Raw genomic sequence first — 18477 nt, 5'->3', positions numbered from 1 at the left:
GCTTCTACTGAAAGTCACCAACTGCCTTAGCTCCTAGAAAGCTAGGCACTGACTTTTCTCTAGCTGGGAGAGTCATAGGTGGTATTTTCTTCTAGAAGAAGGCTGTTTTGTCTACACTGAACATTTTTTTAGTGTAGCCACCTTCATGAATTATCTTAGTGAGATCTTCTGGATAACTTGCTGCAGTATCTGTATCAGCACCTGCTGCTGCACCTGGTACTTTTATGTTACAAAAATGGCTTCTTTCCTTAAACCTCACGAACCAACGTCTGCTGGCTTCAAACTTCTCTTCTGCAGCTTCCTCACCTCCCAGACTTCATAGAAATGAAGAGAGTCTTGCTCTGGATTAGGTTTTGACTTAAGGAAATGTTGTGGCTGAGAACTTTCACCACCAGCAATAAGGTCGTTGTGCTCTCCATTTATGTGTTCAGTGGAGTAGCACTTTTTAAGTTTTATTTTTACTCAGTTAATCTCTAGACCCAACATGAAGCTCAAACTCATGACCCTGATACCAAGAGTGGCATGCTCTTCCGACTGAGCCAGCCAGGTACCCCCGGAGTAGCACTTTTAATTTCCTTCAAGAACTCTTCCTCTGCACTCACAACTTGACTGACTGGCACAAGAGATCTAGCTTTTGGCCCGCTAGGCTTTTGACATGCCTTCCTCACCAAGCTTAATCATTTCTAGCTTATGATTTAAAGTGACAGATGTGCAAGCTCTTTCCTTTCATTTGAAGGCTGAGAGGCCATTGTAGGGTTCCTGACTGGCCTACTTTCAATGTTGTTGTGTCTCAGGGACTCAGGAGGCCTGAGGAGAGGGATGAGGAGGAACGGCCGGTCAGTGGAGCAGTCACAACACACACATTTAGCAGTTAAGTGCGCCACCTTATATGGGCACAGTTTGTCGCACCCCAAAACAATCTGAATAGTAATGTCAAAGATCACTGATCACGCATCACCATAATACATGTAACAAAAAAGTCTGAAACACCGCGAAAATTACCCAAATGTGGAACAGAGACACAAAATAAGCAAATGCTATTGGAAAAATAGAACCAATCGACTTGAATGACACAGGGATGCCACAAACTTTCAATCCGTAAAAAATGCAGTATCTGCAAAACACAGTAAACTGAAGTGCAATAAAATGAGGAACGCCTGTTAGGGTTTAAAAAAATGTTTCTGAATGAAATATTATTTCTTTACTGGTAAATAACTAAATGGCATTTTTATTTCCTCATTTCTATGTTGTTAGCTTATTTACATCAATAACTTTTCTGAAAAGGCAGCAAAAATACTGATGTTCAAAAATATCACCTAAGGTTAGGAGATGATGGCATGGACACGTGGAATCAAACTCAAGATCCTATTCTGACTAGTCCTGTGTTCCATAGGCAAGTAACAATCTCTCTGAGCTAGTTCTATTTCTGAGAGAGGAACAGTAATGTACTGCAAGCAGTATTTTGCAGGGTTCTTACCAGGGTTAAAGGACACGTTCTGATTATGCGTACCACAGTGACCAAGGCACGAGAAACAGTAACCACTTCAAGTCAATTCATTAGACTTAAACAAAAGTGAAGAGGAAAGTAACAGAAGATTTCCTCTGAAACTGATTTTCTTTAAAATAAAAACACCTGCCTCCCCTCCATTTTCAAAAGAGTGCACACTGAAAAGAAGGCATTGGGCAATCCTAATCCTTTCTGGTTCTTGTCAAGATGTGCTTGCTATTGTGCTTTCATTTATAATTCTAGTAAGCTTATCTATTCATGATAATTATTAAGTATAAACACGCAATTAATTCCAAATTTACAACTGGATGCATATTTAGGATAGGTTAAGCTTCCTTGGAGGTTATTAGACAGCGCCATCTAGTGCTCCTATTCAGTAGTAGCAGAATAAACTGGAAGTGTGGTTCAGGTCCCAGAAGAATCAAATGCATAATTTGAAAAAACACAGTACATGCCTCTTGGTCCTAACTGAGGTCCACATCAGAACCATCTGAGTGGGGCATGGACACTCATGTATATTAAAAGAAAAACAATCCCTGTTTGATATACAATTAGAATTGAGAACCACTGATGTGGTGAATGTATCCTCCACTATCACAGAGCCACAAAGTCAAACTAGTTTACTTTGTTACGTGGAAGCTGGTTTAGACAGCAATACATCATAAAAATCCAGGTTACTGCAGAAAAATGAAATTGGGTACATGGGAAGAAAAAGAGAATCAGCAAAAATGGGAGTATGTACAGGGATATAATATGCATGTGTGTTTATTTGGGAGCATGTAGAGGGATGTGCTTATTAGAGAATGTGTTTAGCTGTCTATGGCAAGGGAAAACAATCCTTTTGTCTTTATTTTTTGTGTCTGCACGTGAAAGACAATCATTAAGCTACAAAGCTGACTTCTTGATGATTGGAGCATCTCTCAGTTTAAAACTTAGGGTTTTTGGGGCGCCTGGGTGGTGCAGTCGGTTAAGCGTCCGACTTCAGCCAGGTCACGATCTCGCGGTCCGTGAGTTCGAGCCCCGCGTCGGGCTCTGGGCTGATGGCTCAGAGCCTGGAGCCTGTTTCCGATTCTGTGTCTCCCTCTCTCTCTGCCCCTCCCCTGTTCATGCTCTGTCTCCCTCTGTCCCAAAAATAAATAAACGTTGAAAAAAAAAATTTTTTTTTTTTAAACTTAGGGTTTTAGGGGTGCCTGGGTAGCTCAGGTGGTTAAATGTCCGACTCCTGATTTCAGCCCAGGTCATGATCTCACATAGAGCCTGCTTAAGGTCTTAAGATTCTCTCCCTCTGTCCCTCCTCCACTGGCACGCACTCTCTCTTAAAAGAAAATAAAAAAACTTTTTTCATGTTTGTTTATTTTTGAGAGAGATAAAGTGCAAGGAGGGGAGGGGCAGAGAGAGAAGAGACAGATCTGAAGCAGGCTCCAGGCTCTGAGCTGTCAGCACAGAGCCCAATGTGGGACTCAAACTCACGAACGGTGAGATCATGACCTGAGCCGACATTGAAAGCTTAACCAACTGAGCTACCCAGGCGCCCCCCCCCCCCCAATATTTTAATTACTTTTTTAATGTTTATTTGGGGGGGGATAGAGAGAGAGAGGGAGACGCAGAATCTGAAGCAGGCCCCAGGCTCTGGGCTGTCAGCACAGAACCCACAAGCCTTGAGGTCATGATCTGAGCTGAAATCAGAAGCTTAACCAACTAAGCCACCCAGGCGCCCCCAAAAATAAATTCTTTAAATCTTAGGGTTTTACTATTAAGCTCATAATAAACACCAACTATATGTCAAACATTATAAAGGCAATATGTTTGGGTATTCTTTAAACAAAACAGTTATAAACCTATAAAATGTAAAACCTCAATGGCAGTTTAAAAAGATTTTAGTCACTGAAGCTGCTTTTCATAAGAAAGCAGCATATTACCCACTCTTCTAAGAGAAAATTTTATTGTGACATAAAAATACATTAAAAATTATATTTAGGTACTTCTAATAAAGAACAGCTCTTGGGTTACAATATCGCCATGCTATTAATAGTGGCCATGCTAGTTAAATATAATTTAAAACCTGATTTGGTCATGTTCTCAATTTTCTCGTCCCCATTTTTTTTAAATATATTTTTAAAGTTTATTCATTTATTTTTAGAGACAGAGTGAGCGGGGGAGGGACAGAGAGAGGGAGACAGAGAAACCCATGCAGGCTCTGCACCCTCAGCAAAGAGCCTGATGTTGGGCTCGAACTCAGGAACCATGAGATCATGATCTGGGCCAAGGGTAGATGCTTAACCGAGCCACCCAGGAACCCCTCTAATTCCCATTTTAACCACTAGGTTTTTGCACTAAGCTAACAACTCAAGTGAGGAACGTAGCAATTTTTTTATGTACAAATGGATGTGTACATTTTATTAGCACAGAAATAATTCCTCAGAGGTCTCAAGAAACATGTGCAAGGTGAACAAAACATTCTAGAGCCTACCAAATGGGTTTGTAGATCTATTCTCTAAATTTCACAGGTAAGTTTCAGAGTCAGACGTAGGCCAACTACAGAAAAGGCATCCAACAAATGGATGTTTCATCCAACCAAACAGTAAATGGAGAATTCAGACTTGCAGCTGGATTGTGAACAGATGTGTGGTGTGGCCTACCAGACACACAGTGAGGAACACTGGACATTTGGGCACATCACCACTGCAGGGCTATCTTTGCAAAAATATACTTTTTTTAAGGTTTATGTATTTTGATACAGAGAGATAAACAGAGACAGAGACAGACAGAGACAGAACACCAGCAGGGAAGTGGCAGAGAGAGAAGGACACAGATAATCCGAAGCAGGCTCTGCACTGGTAGCGTGGAGCCCAATGCAGGGCTCCAACTCGCAAACCATGAGATCATGAGATGAGTTAAAACCAGGTAGACACTTAACTTATTGAGCCACCCAGGTGTCCCAATCTTTGCAAAAAATTCTTGACCTACAATGCTTCCAAAACAGACATTCTATATAATTTTTTCAATGTACAATATGCTCAGTTGAGCCACATGAGAACTATACTTACACTTGTGAGCATGTTATCAAACAAAGGCAGCAATGGATTGAAAAATCTGAACAAAATTCTCAACAGAAAAACACACACACAATACACAGAGCATCTACTGTACGGAATCAGTACTGGAAATATACAGTAATGGGAATATCAAAGGACTGCAAAACAGAAAACTGTGCTCTAAATCTTCCTCTAGCATTAACTAGTTATACATTATTGTGGACAAATTATTAATGCCTTTGGATCTTAACATCCTCATTTGTAAAATGACAGACTATAATATTCTTTACTTTGTTCTAGCTGTGCCCTTAATGAGAAAAGGGAATACACAACAGCCAGACTAATCCTTTTTTAAATTAAAAAAATAATTTACTTATTTTGGGGAGAGCGCAAGCTGGGGAGGGGCAGACAGAGGGGGACAGAGGATCCAAAGTAAGCTCTGCGTTGACAGGCTGACACCAGTGTGCCCAATGTGGGGCTCAAACTCACAAACCATGAGATCATGACCTGAGCTGAAGTCAGATGCTCAAGCAACTGAGCTACCCAGGTGCCCCTTTAATTTTTTTTTTTTATTGTTTATTTATTTTAGAGAGAGAATGAGAGAAAGAGAGAGAGAGAGAGAGAGAGAAATAGAATCCAAAGCAGGCTACACGCTCTGAGCTGTAAGCACAGAGCCCGACCCAGGGTTTGAACTTACAAACTGTAAGATCATGACCTGAGCCCAAGTTGGATGCTTAACTGACTGAGCCAGTGAGACACCCCTCCCTTGTGTTTCTTAAACACTTCTGGAGGTTGATGAGAAGGGCTCCAAATCTCCAATGGTGTGACCACACACGTAGACTGACATACCATTAGGGTCTTTACAACCCCAGAGTTAAGTGGAAAGCCAGGGTTAATTCTGATTAAATATTCACAATGCACTTAAGGGCCACACATGATGGTCTCCACTAGGGACCTACATACTTCACTAGCAGAGCAGCATGGGGACTTGGGAGTCAGAAGCCTGGGATTTCAGTCTGACTCTATCACTTAATATCTCTGTGTGGCCTCGGGCAGGTCTCCTCATCACTCTGCTTCTCATTTTCCATTATAAAATTTTAATTAACATATAGCATTATTTCTGCAATAGCAAAATATCAATATCCGTACATAACCATACAACCTTAAGTTTAGTTTTTTATTTTTGTTGTGTTTTGAAGAGGTTAAAGCTTTTCCTAACTTGAATTTTTAAATATAGAAACATGATAAACACTTAAACAGTGCAGATATATAGAATAAAATGAAAGTACTACCTAATCCTGCCATCCTCCCACGTCTGTTTCCATCTACCTCCCCCTCTACAAAGATTTTCTATATACCCTTACAGAGTTCTTCCTATACATTTTTAATCAAAGACTTTTATTAAAACATCTGAGTACATGTTGGCATATATAATTTAACCACAGAAGAACATTTTCAAATCAGTATGTATATACCTAGATCTACCTCAATCACTTGGCTACTGTGTACTATTCTTGGTAGACCATAGTTGTTTTAACTGTTCCACTTTTTTTTTTTTAATGTTTTTGTATTTAGTTTGAAGATCGAGCATGAGTGGGGGAAGGGCAGAGAGAAAGGGAGACAACAGAATGCTAAGCAGGCTTCAGGGTCTGAGCTGTCAGCACAGAGCCCGACACAGGGCTCAAGCTCCTGAACTCCTGAACTGCCACCATCAGTGACCTGAGCCAAAGTCGAACACTTACCCAACTAAGCCACCCAGGCACCCCTTAACTGATTCACTTTTGTTAACACTGATTCCCCTTCTAATTTGTCAGTGAGATGAACAATGCCGAAAAATATTCCACAGAGGTTTCTGCGCACACATATTAGTTTTCTGAGGTTAGTAACAACAAATTGCCACCAATCTAGAGGCTTTCAAGAACAAAAAGTATTCTCTCACAGCTCTGGAACCCAGAAGTCCAAAATCAAGGTGTTGGTAGGGCTGGTTCCTTCTGGAGGCTCTGAGGGAAAGTCCATTCTGGCTTCTCTCTTAGCTTCTGGCAGCTCTGGGCAATCCCAGCAGTCCCGCGTACTAACCAGCACTCTAATCTCCGCCTCCGCCCTGGCGCCACCTTCTCCCTGCGTCTTCAATCTCCCTCTTCCCTTCTCCTATAAGGACACCACTCACCAATCTGGAGATCTTTATCTTAATTACACCTGTGAAGGCCCCTATTCCAACTAAGGTCATATTCTGAGGTTCTGATCGGACATAACTTTTGGGGCCATTAATCAACCCAGGACCACACACACGAGAATATGTCAGTTGTATAAAAAATTATACTGCTAAAATACCTCTCAAAAGGTTACAATGATTTTCATTTCCACCAAAATGATACTAAAGTGCTCTTTCCCCTGATTCTTGCCAACTTTTAAAACTTCGGGCTAAATCTATGTGTTAGATAAAAAAAATAATGCAATACTGTTTCTACTGCATCTCCCTGACTTTTCTAGTAAGGTTAATCCTGTATTTACTGTCTTCTTTTGAGAACCTCCTATTCTTAAATTTTGTCATTTTCTACGCGCTGATGTGTCATTTTCTTCTCAATCTTTTAAGAATTCTTCACAGCCTGGATATTAATATTTTATAATATATGTTGCCACAATTTCCAAGCCTGTCACTTATTCAACCTCATCTTTTACTGCATAACATTTAAAAGTATTTATTTAATCAAATTTACCAAGTTATTCTTTTACGGTCCTGGGCTTTTAACATTTTTAGATTTTTAAGCAGGACAAATACAGACAGATGAGTAACGGACAGCACATTCTACTCTGTCTGCAAATAAATGCCTTATGAATGAGAAAATATTTGAGGAGCCAGAGGAGGCTTAAATTAGGTGTTCTAAGACGCAATTTCCAACAAGCAATTCTCAGAACGCCAGCCATTCATTCAACGCAACTGAATATAGCTCAATATAATCAACTCTGACACTACTCAGACACAGCATCAGATTCCACAGGCTGAGGGCTCAGTCCTACTGGACTGCAAACCGCCCCGAACCCACCCCCAACTTCGGACACCGTCAGCCCAGTTGGCTGTGCTTCTGACCCACTGGCTATGCACTGGAGGTTCCCACGAGCCCCTCTCCTTAGGTACAATTATTGTGCCAGCTCACAGAACTCAAACGAAACACGTTATTAACAGTAAAAGGATGTAACTCACAAACAGCCAAATGGATGAGGTGCAGAGGGCAAGGTATGGGGATGGGCCGCAGAGTTTCCCTGCCTCTGCCCTCTCTAGGAGCGCCACCCTCCCAGCATCTCCACGTGTTCAACAACCAGGAAGCTCTCTGAACCCCGTCCTTTTGAGTTTTTATGTAGGCTACGTTTTTTGGACAAGAACTATTAAATTGAAGCTGGCAATTGCTTCAACCTCCCTGGAGGTCAGGGGTGGGACTAAAAGTGCCAACCCTCTAATCACTGCTTAGAGGCCAGCAGCCCCCATCCTTAGGTGCTTCCCAGAACCTCATTAACATAACAAAAGACAACTTTATCCCCCTCCAAAGGCTTAAGAAATGCTAAGGGTTTTGGAAGCGTGAGAGGGGGGCTGTGGATGAAGACAAAACATACACGTCTCATAAATCACAATATCACAATGCTGTAGACCCAACGTGAAAATACGGAGAAGAGGAACAGCAAAGTTGGAGGAGGTATGGGTGATTTCATTAATAGTCCAACAACTCCTGATGCACAACAATGCCTTAGGCACTGAAAGAGAAGAAATGTAAGACAGACACATTCTCTGCCCTCCAGAAGTTTACAATTTGGACACAAGCAAAAACCTTTTAAGCAGTGGTTGAGCAACTACAAATGAAAAAAAAAATTAGCAAACCAATGAAATCCGTGTAGTTGACAATACGAAGGGAAATAAGAATTCTGATGGGTCTCAGATGGTGAGTACCAATCAGGATTCAAAAAAAAATTTTTAAACATTTACCAAACTAAAATAAACATAAGTGCACTATCATAATCAAACAACTCAATCAACTGTGGCAAGTAAAGTCATCCACATAACCAGCACTCATAAGTCCGCGATGGCACCCTAGAAGCCCCTCCTACTTCGCTCCTACTTTCCTTTCGCACTTCCTTCCTTCACTCCCCAAAAGGTCAGACTGGTTTTGTCTAATTTTGTACTTTGTGTAAAGAGAATAAGACACTAGGTACTTTTTTTCCCCCAAAAAAACCTGTCTGTGACATTCATCAAAAGTTTTGCATATAGTTAGAGACTGTTCTTTTCCGTTACCATAAGGTATTCCATTGTGTGAATATTTTAATACACCACTTATCGATTATACCAGTGATGGGTAGTTTCTGTGGTGCCTACATCTGGACTCTTGTGAAACACTGCTATGAACATTCTCATGTGCATCCTGTGGTGAACACGTTTTCACTTCTGTGGGCTGTGTACTAGGGAACACAAGCCCTGTGTCAGGGACCACACAGATGTGCAGCGCTATTAAGAACCACCCAACAGTTTCCAAAGGATGGGCACAACCCCTCCAGCACTGTGTGGGAGCTCCAGGTGCGCTGCACTTTCCCGACAACTGCTATTCACCGCCTCTTCCACGTTAGCCATTCTAGTGAATCTGCAGCAAATGCAATTATTACGAATGATATGAGAGTTCAGATAATAGCAAATCCCTCACAACAGAGCAGACTTTAGAAAGAATGCAGGTTTTAATTAAACTAACTGCACACAAAAAAAGAGTACACTGACTTGCTCAGTCACATACCCAAGGGATAACAAAATGATACATGTAAAGTCCACGTTTAAGAGTGTAAAAGTGGGGCACCTGGGTGGCTCAGTCGGTTAAGTGTCCGACTTCGGCTGAGTTCATGATCTTGCAGTTTGTGAATTCAAGCCCCATGTCGGGCTCTGTGCCGAGCCTGCTTCGGATTCTGTGTCTGCCTCCCTTCTCTACCCCTCCTTGGCTCATGATCTTTCTCAAAATAAACAAATGTTTAAAAAAAAAAAAAAAAAGAACATAAAAGCAGCAGTCAATTATTCTATGGCCACTGCTCTTCCACTGGGAGACGAATTAACCAGTTATTTTAACCACTCTATAAAGTGCATTAAAAAAAGAAAAGAATATGGGTATTAATGGGTATTAGGCTGTTGTAAAAAAACTTACAACAAAATGGTAGAAGACAGTACACGTATTTTAAGAGAAGACCATCACGGAGCCAGCAAAGAGTGCTCAAGAGTGGGGAGAAATATGAAGACAAGACAGAAAGTAGAAGACAAGGTGAATAAACGTTCTGGTGACTAAAACCTGTACAAAAGAGTTCTCTCACTAAAATCTTAAGATCCATACTTTTCTATAGTATAGAAGCAATGGCTATTTCAGGAAAATGAATATCAGTAAATGTTTTATAAAAATAATATAAAATGTTCAGCAAAAATGTACAGAACAGCTTTTCTGTGACTCACTCTGTACAATTTCACATGTGCACTATGTGAGATACATCCCCTTAAGAAACTACAGCATAAAATTTAATCAGGACAGGTATTTTCAGTAAACAATAAAACATCAGAATCTATAATAATACTACATCTAATACTTATTTATTTTTATTAAAACAATTTTTTTAAGTTTATTTACTTTGAGAAAGACTGAACATGAGCAGGGGTGAGGTAGAGAGAGAGAGAGGTGAGAGAGAATCCCAAGCAGGCTCCGTGCTGTCAGTGTGGAGTCTGAAATGGAGCTCAATCCCACAAACCAGGAGATCATGACCCAAGCCGAAATCGAGTCAGATGCTGAACTGAGCCACCCAGACGTCCCTAATACTTAACTTTAAAGGTTTTTTTAAAAAATCCCAGACTCAAACTAGTAAAAAAACCAAAACAAATTACTTCAATTTTTCAGGTGTCTAGCACCGTGACCTCACATCAGTCCCCAAGCTCCTAGAGGGTGAGCAGCACATCCTGTAATTTATCACAGCCTCTGTCCACAGGCTCAGCAGGACATTCAATAAATCCTACTCAATTCACCAACATGCTTGAATGTGTAACCACTGACCAGTATAGCATATATGCTGCTTCGCAGCTGGTGAAAAGTGATTGGGTGTTTCCATAAGACAAACCTAGTTCAAAACGCTTAATCATTTTTAAACAACAATCTGTAAACAGGCACAGATTTTAGTAATTGTATAAACACAAGCACTACAAAATTCAAGAACAATAAAGTAGAAAGACATAAACTATGCCTAAGAGCATCTGCTAACAGAGCAAACCTCTTTCTAAACAAACTTTCAGTTTATTATTTCCTTAGAGTTTATCTAGGTTGGGACCTTCGTACACATTTACTCCAACCAATGAAACACATGGTTAATTTATAAATGTTGACTCTTAAGAGCCAACTGAGTGATGACCGTGCTAAAAAAAAAAAAAAAAACTGTGTCATTTCCTGGGAGCTTATCTGCTTCTCTTTTCAAGGTTCAAATCTCTACCATTTATAACTTATATCAATGTTAGGTATGAACAGAGTAAACAATAGGGTATATAAAACTTGTGTGCATTTAGTTGATCGGGTAATATATAAATTTTGAAAATTAATGTAACTGGCCAGAATTGATCAAGCTTAAGAAGCATCATAAAAAGGACTGGAGTGCTAGTAAGAGGTCTAAGAAACCGTTAAGGAAAGGCTCATGAAACATGGAACGTTAAGAGGGAAAACCACAGGAAGACTGAAATGAAACTTTGTGACGGAAGAGAGTTCACTAAGAAGAAAAAAAGAAATGGCTGGGAATGAAAAATAGAGCAAACGCTACCAAACTAACCAAACATAAACACCACATACAAAGAATCCACAGGCAGTCATCAACGTGGAGGCGCAGAACACAATATGCGGCTATAACTGCCAATCTCTAATCCCAGACAACCGCCAACTGTTCTCTCGAGAGATTAATGATCAGGCTACTTTTTATTTCATTTTTTTAAGTAATCTCTACCCCCACCATGGGGCTCAAACTCATGACCCAAGGATCCAGAGTCGCACGATCCACCTACTGCCAGCCAGGTGCCCCCATGACTAGACCTCTCAAGTTCTGTGCTGGAACAGAATAGGAGGGCAGCATTGCAAGCAAAAACATGGCTGAACAAAACGTGGTAAGAGTTTACGAATAAATACTGCGATTTGCTAGTCCAACACATGTTATGCCGAGTACAACTAGCTAGTCATACTAAAAATAAAATGCTAAAAACTCACTCACTGTCTTCTGTGGGAAGGACCTGCAGGGAGTAAATCCACTCTATTATATCATCTTTGTTCACCACATCTAAGGAGTCCAACATATCCAGCCCGGAGAGAGCAAAAAATGCAATTGTCAACCTAAAAGAAAAAAAAACAAAGAAACAAACGTAAAATTACATCATAACTGTCTAAACACTGAAGTTTTTCTTGTTCAGAAAAATAAAGTCTTTCTAATTTTAAAATTAATTCAAACAGTACTCTCATTCTGCAAAAGCCAAAAAGTCATATTTATTCTTATAATTTAAAAATATCAATCAAATCTTTGTTTCATTTGTAAAAAGGAGCGTTTGGGGGTAAAAAAACCAGTCATACACATTTGAAACTCATCAGCAACCTGAAGGCTAATGTAGGTTAAAAAAGGAATTCCCTGCACCCAATTAGTACAAGTAAGTCCCAAAGGCTGGAAAACATAGAGAATACCAATTTCCACTTACTTGCCAAGAACAGCTACACTTATAGTGGGTGCTTAATTCTTAAGGAAGGTTAGAATAAACCCATCTGTATTCAAATTTGTTGACAAATAATGTAACTGGACAAAACTTAAACTGAATTTTGGGAAATAAGGAACACTTTAAAAAATACATATGCATTTCAACTTCATTTTCCCAGAGAGGATTCTTCAATGGAATGAAAAACTGTAAGGCAACACATTCCCTTCCAAGATTGCATACTAAATGAGAAATGTAAACTCTGTGTTTTCATTTAAAACTAGAACTTAAGTGATTACTTTTTACATAAAGAGTTTGTTATATATAATTCTTTTCAGGCTGAGATACATTCTATAGTGTTTTCTGAACATGGTTATCTTTTTTTTTAATTTAAGTAATCTCTACACCCCACATGGGGCTTGAACTCACAGCCCTGGGATCAAGAGTTGCATGCTCTATATTGACTGAGCCAGCCAGGCACCCCTGAACATGGTTATCACATTTCTATATTCTAACAGTTCCTATGACTAATACTAAACAATTAATACTTTAAATCATCTGGTCCAAAATCTTACAGCAAAGCCACTTGACACATTCTGCAACCTTTTCAAAAAAGATTCCAAGAGAAATAAGTCCTAATGCCCTCATTGTGTACAATAAATTAACTTCTTTCTCATGCATCTAAAAAAATATTACCAACTTAAGAAAAATGAGAAAACAGTCACTCTTTCTTTAAATTTTTTTTTAACCATGTAATTCTCTCTCTGACCCCTGGTTGAAAAAGGCTAGCATACATTAGATAACAGGAGGAAACACACCAAAGAGTAATTCCAACCAAAGCTTAAGGGCAAAACCTAAAACTGATAAGATATTTTTACACTTAAGAACAAAGATTTTGGGAAAGTTACATTATTGAGAGACTATTACTGTGTATTAGACAGGGAGCTAGAAAATTTCTCATATGCTGTATCTCAATTTAATTCTAACAAACCACCGAGAGCCACCAGAATTACGCAGGTGATTTATCTGAGCAAGATCAGGATTAAATTAAGGACGGTGGAACCCCTTTATGTGGGAGCCTACAGTTCAGAGTTCAGATTCTGCTGTCAAATGAGCTAGGTTCAAATCATATGTTGGCTGATTTACAGCCATTCATAACCTGGGCAGGATCTTTTCTGCCTTTTCTAAGTCTGCTTATCTATAAATCCTCATCACACCTCACACAGGTATTCACTACCTGCCCACACGCAAGCACTCACCCAAGGAGGCTATCATTACTGGTATTTTCCCTGATTTGACATGAGTTAGTGACCTCAGAATCTAATCACACTGTTATACTATAGGCCTTATCTCCAGGTCCCTGGTTGGCAACCTTCCTCCCCACAGAGAGCCCTGCCCTTCCCCAAAACAAAATGATACTTTAGATATGGGAAAGACCTCAAGCTAACAGCAGCCAAGTTTGAGAATCACTGTTCATGATAATTATGTCTCATGAGATAAGGTCTGCCTTGTGCAGGATATGTACTCACTTATTGAATTAACTAACAAATGAAAGACCTGTAATATTTCATCTAACCAACCTGGAGCACTCTCCCAGGGGTTTTCAGTGTTGGTGTAAATGATCAGTCAGATACAATGAAATTATCTAATAATCTAGTTTATTAAGGTATTATAGAAAAAAAAAAGGAGGACAGAGGTGGAAATGGGGGACAACATGAGATTGTTGATAACACAGCCTACTAAGGCTGGATAAATCAAAAATATTCCTGTTAATGAAAAGTATGTAATAAGAAAACATCTAGGGGCGCCTGCGTGGCTCAATCGGTTAAGCGTCCAATTCTTGATCTTGACTCAGGTCTTGATCTCAGGGTCATGAGTTCAAGTCCCAAGATGGGCTCCACACTAGGCATGAAGGTTGCTTAAAAAAAAAAATAAAAGAAGAAAAAAACTAAAAGTCTATAAAAATAAACTGGTATTCTTTTCTAAGTTAAGTACTCTCTTAAATTTTTTAGCTCAAGATCATGAAGTCCAAAGAAGTCAAGTAATTTGCTTCAGATTTCACTGCTAGATAACCAATTAAACTATTTAGGGACACTGAGTCACACGGTGGTATTCTCTTCAGGGGTGTTTCTCAAACCTGCCTGCACATTCAAATCAGCTTAAAAAACAAAACTAGGGGCACCTGGGTGGCTCAGTTAAGCATCTGGCTCTAGGTTTCAGCTCAGGTCATGATCCATGGCTTTGTGGGTTTGACCCTGCATAGGGCTCTGCGCTGGCAGTGTGGAGCCTGCTTAGGATATTCTCTATCTGCCCCTCCCCTATTCACACTATCTCCCTCAAGATAAATAAACTTAAAAACAAAACAAAAAACTAAAACACTGATATAACACAGAGAGGTCTAGGCCTTATTCCACGACAATGAAACCGAAATTCCGGGTGGAAAGTGGGGTCTGGGTAACTTGAATTTGGGGGCCAGGGGCACAGGTGTGGGGAACTTCCCAGGTGAGTGTAATATGCAGCCAGGATCAGGAGCCCAGCTCTAGAGCAGTAATCCCCACTGGGGCAATAATGCCCCCAGGGGACACTGTAAAGATATTTTGGGTTGTCATGGGAGGAGGGTACCACTGGCATCTAGCTGGTAAACGCCAGGAATGCCGCTAAACATCCCTTCTACGACGCGCAGGACAGTGCCATTCAACAAAATGTCAACAGTGCTGAGGTTAAGTAACCCTGCTCCAAAGTCACACTGTTCCTGTGTTATCTGATCTGCTTTTCATTTTACTTGCTTCTGAAGATGGATGCGAACACTGAAAATTAGTCAGCTGCTGGTAAACTACTTTACTTCAGAGAGTCCAGTATTTGCAACTCCCAGCAGTTGAGACTAAGGTTTATAGGATTAACACAGCCACAGTGAAAAGCTTATGTTGATAAAGAGAGGCACCCAGCAGCGGCTGGCAGAACCAAGAAGTCCACTGGGAGCAATGTCTGGCCTCCCTCTGAGACAGGCTAGGAAGATAGTCCTTTCTGACCACACCTGAGTTCTCAAGCAGTCCTACAACTGTGAGACGGAGAGAATAAGCAGCCATAATAAAAAACGATTTGGGGATGTGGGCCTCTGAGAGAACTAAGGGGGGGGGGGCGTCTTAAGGTGCCCCAGTGAGTCCTACTTGGGGTATGTATGGACTGTTGGGCAACCTACCTTGGGCACGTGGCTGGGGCGGGGGGGAATCATGCCAAGACATGTGCCTAAAATCAGGCCAGTGTAGGTATTAGAACGTTGTTACTTGGGACAGCATTTGTGTTCTTTCTTCTTTCCCTAGAATTGAACTCTGAAACTATATGCTGAAAAAGCAAAGTAGGCCAGCTGCACCTTCCTGCCCTTTGTTCCCTCTGAACAATACTTGTGCAAAGGGTATCTTGCATGGATGAAGAAGTAACATTTGTCCCCTCTAAATCAAGCTGCTGCACCAGGGGATTGATTCACAAATGGGAGGCATCAACTGAATGAGATCTCCAAAAGATGCCAAATTTTTCAGGCTTAACAACAAAATTTTCAGGTCTTAAAAAAACAGCCCAAAAAACGCCCCATGGATTAAACAGGAAAAAATAAATAAAAACAATCTGAGTGTGGGGGAAAAAAAAAACAACCACAGTAGTACGATTTTCTTGTGCCACTAAATGAGAATGAGGAGTGTACTGTTAGGCTGGAGCAGATTAGGTGACCATTTGGGAATATACTGGAAACATTGGTTCATGGGCACTGACTAGATTCCTAAACTTTGGATCACCTACTCTGCCCCCTTTCTAATACAGTCTCTTTCCTGGCATCTCCAAGTGTCTTTAACAAGTGACTGCATTCCTGCCTAGATCTCAGGTGGGGCTATAACTAAATCATACTGCAAAGAGTTCTAAAATTATAAACAAGCAGCTATATTTAGAAATAGGAACACAGTTGCTTGATAAAATTGCTAACAGTGGAAATGAGAGCCTTAGAGAACACGTGAAAATTAATCATAAAGTTAAATACACAGCACACAGAGGTCCCAATAAATACTCTGGAATGACCTACTGCAACACTGCAGAAATGCCACAATTTTAAGCCTTACTCTTGATCTGTAATATTCTTAAATAGCTGGCCCGACTGGTAAATATTTTTAAGTATAACCGCTCATCTCTGGAATTATTTTACATGCAAAATAATTTTTCAAGAAGAAATGTTTACTAAACATCTACTACATGCTGGATTTCATGACAAAAACAAATAAAACAAGCCTCCTAACCTGAACCAGGTTAAATTATGAGGGGAAACAACTCAGTACCTATAGGAAAAGTGCTGTCACAGAAATCATCTTCTTCCTCTCTAAACCTGCTCCTTTGGCCTCATGCTCCCGAGACCAGATGGCAGTTCCAGTCCCAGAATCCTGGAACTCCTTTTTCCTCCACTCCTCCTTGCTATCCCTCCTTCCACTGCCCCAGCATCTGGCCTCCGGACTACTGCGACAGCTAACTGGTCTTTCTGGCTGTGATCTTGTCCCACTGACTACAACAACCAATTTCAAATTCAACAACCACTCTAAAACGCATTATCTAATCAGGAAGATGCACTGCTTGCGACTTCACATCACTTATGTGACATCAAATTCAGCTTTCCTGACCTGGCACACAAAGCCCTCTGTGATCTGGCCCCTGTCTATCCCCCAGGCTAAATTCCTACCACACCTGCCTTACACTATTAGACAAATGATTGAAGTTTCTCCGCTCAACACTCACTTATCCGCCTTTTTTGTCCACTTGCCTATAACGGATCCCAGACTTCCCCCAAACTGAATATTTATTTAGCTCCAGGGTTACTTCTTCCAAGAAGCCATCTCTGAGATGTGTGTCTCTTCAGGTTGGGCTAAGGGGCTTCCGTAACACCCTGCAAATACCACAATCACTGGCAACCAAACTCAAGTGTGGTGAGGCGATCAGCAAGATCAGCATCATCTGGGATCTTGTCAGAACACAGTAACTTAGACCCTTCCCACACCTCCGCAATCAGAATCTGCATTTTAACAAGATCCCCAGGTGATCTATATGCACAAAAGGGTTGGGAGGCACTGTTACAAGAATCCGTTTGTAGATCTGTTTCTCCTATCAAGTGAACAGTCTCCAACTTTAGCGTGCAGGGATGCTTGTCGTAATGCACACTCTCGGGCCCACACAGAGTTCCATGCAGAACTGGGGAGGGGCCCAGGTATGTGTATTTTTATAAGCATTTTATTTTATTTTTTTTTATTTTTATTAAAAAAAAATTTTTTTTTATAATGTTTTTATTTATTTTTGCGACAGAGACAGAGCATGAGCAGGGAGGGGCAGAGAGGGAGGGAGACACAGAATCGGAAGCAGGCTCCAGGCTCTGAGCTGTCAGCACAGAGCCCGATGCGGGGCTCGAACCCACAGACTGTGAGATCATGACCTGAGCCATAGTCGGACGCTTAACCGACTGAGCCACCCAGGCGCCCCTATAAGCATTTTATGATGTCACTAATGCAGAGCCTTCTGCCACGGTCATCACACTGAGAGATAGGCTGCTGGACTGTGATTTATTTCAGATAAGGGAGGGAAGGAGAAGGCAGAGTGGTTGCTACATGGTAGTCAGCTACATCACAGGCTACGTAGGGGAATATGGAAGGACCCGTGAACGGAAAGACTAGGTTGATTGTGGGGTCTCCTAAAATAAAAACCAAATGACTAAACCCTTCCTGGAGAGCAGCTGGGTCCATAAAAACAACATACACAAAAAATGGTCAGTATTTAGTCCTTTGATTAAAAAAAACAAAACAAAACAAACCTACCCTACCCTAACTTCCGTTAGCCAAATACAATTGGCAACAGCAACTCCCAACCAAACAACTTTCTAAACCACTTACAAAAAAGAAACCTGTTAATGCACAAAGCTCACCATCCAAGGTTAAATATTCAGCTGAGTTAACTAATAACTACCACCTTTCAGAAATTCGTATGAAAAAAAGCCACAGGTAAAACTACAAGTACTTTATTTTCATAAAGGCACAGCTATTAGAAAAATTAAAACGTAGTCCTATTTCTAAGACTAAAAGAAACAGGGAAATGAAGGAATTTTGCCAAAATGGTGGGTCAGAAAATAAGTGTCTAAATGTCTAGCCTGTTCGGAGCCTTCCAAAGAGTCCCGTTTCATACCTATCAGTAAGAAG

The 18477-nt window shown here is 40.7% G+C and overlaps 1 protein-coding gene across 1 annotated transcript in view; it reads right to left on the bottom strand.

The window, feature by feature from the left end:
- PGGT1B (protein geranylgeranyltransferase type I subunit beta) overlaps window positions 1-18477 on the bottom strand; it is a 62918-nt gene that overhangs the window by 41962 nt on the left and 2479 nt on the right. Inside the window, exon 2 of the mRNA XM_025923676.2 lies at window positions 11794-11912. Within this exon, the coding sequence (XP_025779461.1) occupies window positions 11794-11912 (119 nt within the window). The remainder of the gene's footprint in view (window positions 1-11793; window positions 11913-18477) is intronic.

Source organism: Puma concolor, chromosome A1 (assembly GCF_028749965.1).
Source record: "Puma concolor isolate L17-30 chromosome A1, mPumCon1.1.hap2, whole genome shotgun sequence".
Taxonomy (NCBI): Eukaryota; Metazoa; Chordata; class Mammalia; order Carnivora; family Felidae; genus Puma; species Puma concolor.
This window is presented reverse-complemented; position numbering and strand designations above follow the sequence as displayed.